The 6,405-nt window shown below is 39.3% G+C and overlaps 1 protein-coding gene across 2 annotated transcripts in view; it reads left to right on the top strand.

The window, feature by feature from the left end:
* The first annotated feature begins 1,611 nt into the window (after window positions 1–1,611).
* Window positions 1,612–6,405, top strand: part of CSTPP1 (centriolar satellite-associated tubulin polyglutamylase complex regulator 1) — a 135,082-nt gene continuing 130,288 nt past the window's right edge. The window contains exon 1 of one of the 2 annotated variants that reach the window (XM_081938351.1): window positions 1,612–1,983. In XM_081938351.1, the coding sequence (XP_081794477.1) occupies window positions 1,896–1,983 (88 nt within the window). In that variant the 5' untranslated portion in view covers window positions 1,612–1,895. The remainder of the gene's footprint in view (window positions 1,984–6,405) is intronic. The other variant, XM_081938352.1, reaches the window with a different exon arrangement.

Raw genomic sequence — 6,405 nt, 5'->3', positions numbered from 1 at the left:
TGCTTACCCAAAATATGATCCTCATAGGGTATCTATAGTTTTCAGACAAAAATTGGTCAATATAAAATCAGTGATGCCTGGTATATCTTGCTGACCATCAACTTAAACTGTTGCTAATCTTAAGCATCTTTCCATACCTCATCTCATACTCTAAACTGTTAACTTGATTCCATTCTTTGTTGAAGGGTGGTTAAGTATTTATTTTTTTATTATCTTGTTGCTGTGGTGGTTTTTTTTTTTTTTTGACATGCAGAAAAACCTGGAAGAGCATAATACTGTTTATATCATGGATTGATGACAAGATATGGTCAATGTTATGCGTCAAAGAAGGAATATTGGTATTGCCATGGCATTCTGGTGCCAATATTAGCTGGAAATGAAATATTAGTGTGTATAAGATACAAGTAGTCCTTGACTTATAAATGTTTGTTTAATGATGGTTCATAGTTGAGATGGCCTTGGAAAAAGTGATTTATAATTATACTTGCACTTAAAACTGCCCTACTACTCCCATGTTCACACAATTGCAATTTGGGAGTTTGGGAGTCAGCTTGCATTTATGACCAGTTGCTGCATCCTGCAGTCATGTGATCACAATTAGTGACTTATTTGCTGATTTCTAGAAAAAAAAACATCCATTAGGAAAATTGGATTAGCTTAATAACTACATGATTCGTTTAACAACCACTGTAAAATTGTCGTAAAATAGGATCCAACTGGACATGACTTACAATGGAAATTTTGGTCTCAATTTGGTCATAAGTTGAGGACTTTCTATACTTTTGATATTAAAAAAATATGGGTATTTCTGAGCAATAGAACTGAATTCATAGTCCTGTATGCATAAATCTGTTCCTGGTTTTCTGTTCTACAAGCTTTCTTCCATTACTAAGGCTAGTTAAATGTAGAGGAAAAATATTTTTGTGTTCAGTGCTGATAAACGTTTGGGAATTCCCCCAAATTGGAGACTGTCTGTTGCAAGACTCCAACCTATTTTTTGCCTATTTTCTGATAAAATAAGGGCAGCCTTATTGTGCCTACAATATAGCTGAACAGGTTGTGACTGCTTGCCTCAAGATGTGGAAGACTAAAGACCCAAAATGTTAGTAATTTCTTACAAACCTCTAACACTGTCTAGACGCTAGATGAAAGTTGATGCTGTGCAGCACATAGATATGTTCATTAGAGAATAAGATATTTTTACTAGGGTTGGGTGGAATCCTTTGAGGAGCACATTTTGATACAAATGAGAAAACAGATTGGCTCTTTTGAGCATATCAGAATAAGCAATGGCTGAATTTATATGCCCAGCTTAATGTCTAATTTTGGGTTCTTGGGACACACACTGAACCACGAACTAGCTACATAAGTTGAGTCCACAAAACATAAGGTAAAACGAGATTGGCTAGTTTGTGGTTCAAGGGCATCTTGTGTGTGCTTATACTCAGAGCATCAACAATTTCACCAGTCAAATACTATAACTTAAAACATCGCAGAGCTGTGATTTTAAGGAGAGTGCATCCTCCTCTTTGGAATAAAACCACCGCCAGTCATATCGGCGGGCGAATTAAGGTCGTTGCAAAACAAATGTTCATCGAGGAAAGCGCTGAACTACGCCTTCCTTTACTGAAGCATCTTCGGCTGTGAAATTGAACCCTATGCAAAACCAAAACTAAAAAAAAAAAGATTATTTTACAAAGCAGCCGGCTCTACCCGACCCAAGGGAAACCGAGCAAGAGCCTGGGAGAAGAAAGACAAATCCTGGTGCAACCAAGATCCTCTTCCTCCGGGATTCCGACGGCCGGGTCTTGTTTCTGTCCGGAAGTCATTTTCCTCGCGGCAGCGTCTGGTGTCCTAGAAACGGCCCGGCGGCCGAGAGTGAGACGGTTGAAAGGATGCTGAACGCGGATCGCCTCTCTCAGCCGGGGCTCGAGTATCTGGGTGAGGCTCCAGCGGGCGCGGTGGGAAGAGGAGACGGAGGAGGTGCGGAGGAAGGAGGGGGAAGGAGGAGCGGGGGTGGGTGGGAGAAGTGATGGAGATGCAAGTAGCTTCTCCGTTCTCGCCATGGGGCGAAGGTTGCCTTCCCGGGAGGGAGGGAGCGAGGGAGGAAATATTGGGCTCCCTCGGTCCTTTCTTGCCTGGGATGATGTGCCTACGGCGCAGCCTGTTTCCCCTGCGGCGCAGAGTACAATGACCTCGCCGTTTGCTGGCTTGGGTGGGTGGGGTTGGCGCTGTCGGCTTGCCAGCCCACTTGCCCCGGTCGGTATCTTCCTCTGCCACCCGAGGTTGGAGATATCATTTAAGGGGACTGGCAGGATCAAACGTATCAATGGAAGTACTTGCTCGGTCTTGGAGCTTGGGACTAAATTGTGCTGTAAAGGGGAAAATGGAATATAACCATTTTAAGTAATAAATATTTACTTATATTGAAATTTAGAATAACAGAGTTGGAAGGGACCTTGGAGGTCTTCTAGTCCAGCCTCCTGCTTAGGCAGGAAACCCTACGCCACTTGAAACAAATGGCTATCCAACATCTTCTTAAAAACTTCCAGTGTTGGACTATTGCAATAATATCACTCTGGACGTGGCAGTAGGATTAAAGAAGACAAACACACACACACCTGTCCCCATGTACTTTATGCTCCATTCTCCCTTCCCCATCTTTTAATGATAAATTGCCATTATTTATTTCTTTATCCTTTTAATGGTTACTGGTTTTAATGTTGGTAAGTTGCCCAGAGTCGCCCCTAGATGAGACGGTTGGAACACAAAAGAGAAAGAAAGAGGAAGAAATAGGGAGGAAAGAAAGAAAGAAAGGAAGAAAGGAAGAAAGGAAGAAAGAAAGGCTATGTTACAATAACAGCCTAAAGGAGTGATTGTTCATCACCCGGTCCTCTGCACAGTGGTGCTTCTGAGGAAGTGGCCTGATTCACATATTGATAAGCCATAGTTTGTTGAACCTTGGCACAGTTGTAAGATCTACCAGACACCTGTTTACTGGGTTCACATAACCCTAAATTAAATGAAGTGCAATATAATATGTTTTGGTGCAATGTGAGAGCCCACCAATTGGGGTTTAATTAGTAAATCATTGATCAGCAAATTATGGCTTAATACAATGTGGCAATTAGTCACTATGCAGGAAATTTCATTTACTATTATAAAATATCTATAAAAATGCTTAATAACTAAATGCTTTATCATTTTCATCCAACCCCCTCCTCCTGATGTCTGCTCTGTGTAACTGCACTTATTTAATTGGGTTGTTGTGTTCTGTGAACCCTAGTTATTTTGTCTCAGGAATGTACATTTTTTTCAAAATTATCTCAGTAGTTATGTATTCTACCTGAATTAGGATGTAGCAGACAACAAACAAGCTTAAGATGCTCTTCTGGCCTTTGGACATAGAGATGTCTGAAGAGGACCTGCTAAAATAGGAAATGCTAGGCACCATCATCATTATTATTCAATTTCCTTCTCTGCTTGAGTGTTGGGGAGTGAATTAGAAACAGAATTGGGGTGAAGATCGCTAATTTTTTTCTACACCCCAGCCATCCAGCTGTCAGTTGAATAGGTAGTTGGGATCCCGGGCCATTAGTCATCCTAATGCCTTTTACTAGGTTTTGTTGCCTATAGTATAGACATTTAGATTAACAGTCACCTAGAAGTGGTAGTGGGTTTTTGAGTGGATCAACATCATTTTGAGTTCTCTGTCTCAACAAAAAGTTAAAGCCAAATCAAAATTTAACATATCACTTTGGTCTTCACAGGTAAAACAATTAGAAAACCATAAAATAAAGATTGCCTTATTAATACATTATTCTGCAAACAACTTCAACTATAAAACGTACATAGTTGACTAATATTAAGAGAAATAAATAGAAAAAAAGTTTAGTTTTAATCATACATTTCTGCTGTATGTGAAACTTAAAATCTAATACTTCAAAATTGAATCTCTGTTGAGAAAAGAAAATCTTAGTCATTAAATTGCCTGTGTGCCATTTAGAGAGTCTTGTAATGTTAACATTTCACTTTATATCTTGGGGGCTGGAGGGGAGGGATACTATTTTTTTAAGTTGTTGAATAATTCTTTGTTTCCTATGAATTTAGTGAAAGTAAGCAAGGTTTGGAAAAACACCTTTGAATGTTTTTTGGCATTGACTTACAGTTGTTCAAACAACATTCTTTAAAGAGAATAGCAACCCTTCTCCAGGTGCTTTATTGTATTACTCAAGGTCTTGCTAATAGTATTATTTGGCTGTGAGACTATAGGTAATTGTGACAAGAGAAACCAAATCAAGTTAATCTTATTCAGACTGTTTGTTGCCCAGGGCTGTCATATCAGGTGTTCTTTGAAGAGATGCTTAACTCAGCTTCCTTTTGGGGATGAGTAAACTATCTTATAAACACTCTTTGTCACATGCACACAAAAGTCATGCAAGTTAAATGGGTGCTTCCAAAATCCCTTCTGCTATGTTGTAGTGAATATTCCATGTTCACAATACTTTCTATATGGGATTTAATTAGTACAACAAAACATATTTCTGTGCATATCTTTTCTTTACTCATCACATTTATGTTCAATATACTTGTAGAAGTTGACTGTTCAAAAATTACTTTTCATTGGTAATGAGAAGTTGCAATGTCAATTGCTTTGTTTAATAAGGAATAATATAACAACCTTTCTTCCCCAGCCGCTGTTTCTGCAAACAGAACCGCTTGCCCCATAACTTCCTTGCAGAAGGAAAATCAGGTTTATTTGAAATAAAAACGATTACTTTGCAATGATTTAAACAGGAAGTATTGATATGTAGCCCAACGAGGGAGTCAAAACTAATAGCTGAAGTTAAGGATGTTACCAATATGGAAATTAGATAGTGAAATAACTTCTAAAATGTTGCTCAGTTGTTGCAAAATGTGCTTAGTTTTTGTAAAATACAATTCAAGTATAAGTGCATCCATTTGATGTACATCCATTCTTTTAGTGAACGTTCAAAGTTATAAGAACTTGTCCTCACACTTCTAACCATTGCAGCATTTCCGCAGTCACATGATCAAAATTTGGGCACTTTGCAACCAGCATGTATTTACAACAGTTGCAGTGTCCCAGAGACACATGAACTCTATTTGCAACCTTTCCAGCTGGCTTCTGATGGGGAGGTCGGATTCACTTAATGACCATGAGATTCACTTTGGGAAGTGATTTCCTTACCAAATGTGGCAAAAGTCATAAAATTGGGCATGAGTCAATTAACAATCAACTTGCTTAGCAACTGAAATTCTGGTCTCAATTGTGGTTGTAAGTCAAGGACTACCTGTATTACTTACAACAGCACTGTAAATTAGACCAACAATTATCACTTTTTTCTGGAATCCTTGGTGCTCTGGAATCCTTGGTGCTTTTCTGGAATTCTTGGTGCTTGCAAACATTTCATTACTGGACTAGATAACATCATCAGTTAGGTAACCATTAAAGTCAGAGGCAGTGGTGGGATTCCATTTTTTTTACTACCGGTTCTGTGGGCCTGGCTTGGTGGGGGTGGCAAGGGAAGGATACTGTAAAATCTCCATTCCCTCCCCACTCCAGGGGAAGGATACTGCAAAATCCCCATTTCCTCCCCTGGGACGGGGGAGGCAGAGAATAGATGGAGGTGGGGCCAGTCAGAAGTGGTATTTACTGGTTCTCCAAACTACTCAAAATTTCCGCTACTGGGGGAGCCAGACATCGCGATGACACAATGTGCGGTCTCGATAGTCCAAGACCGCCGTTGATTCTTTTACTGCTGTAACGGTCCATATGGACCTAAGCTGTCCCGGAGAGACAGTGAAAGAGAGATAAATCCTTGCTGGTCACAGGGACATCGCAAAGTCCCTGTTTGACCCAAGGGAAGCGCTCCAAAGCGGTGGTAAATAGACAGTCCCCAGGCTGACAAAGTCAGAGACGGCTCCGGAGGAAAGGCAGTTAAAGTGAAAGTGAGTCTATTTGGTGAGATTTGAATGATCGCCCAAAGAAACCTTTTTTTTTTCTAGGATAAATTAGTCCTTTAAGCTAAGAATAAAGCGGCGAAATTTATCTCTATTGGACTGCCTTAGAAAGTTTTTTTTCCTTTTTTTCTATGTAACAACGTTTTGTGGATTGAAGTGATTGTAACACTTCCCGTTTCTCCTCTTAAGTGAATTAATTGATTTTTTCTTCTATTCCCTGTTACTTTATTTTTTGGCTGAACTAAAACCTCTTTTTTATTTTAACAATTCTTCCTTCTACTGATTATTAAATTTTATTAAAGATACTTAGAGACTTTTGCTTTTTTTTAAAGCCTGAAATGAATAAGAGAAAGTTGAATCTGCCACTTGGAAGCCAGAACTTGGTTTTTCTTTTTCTTTTGAAACAATGTAACCTCTGTT

This window comes from Natrix helvetica (assembly GCF_964273705.1).
Source record: "Natrix helvetica genome assembly, chromosome: 1".
Taxonomy (NCBI): domain Eukaryota; kingdom Metazoa; phylum Chordata; class Lepidosauria; order Squamata; family Natricidae; genus Natrix; species Natrix helvetica.
Note: the sequence above shows the minus strand (reverse complement) of the source record. Positions and strands in the feature narration are given on the sequence as shown.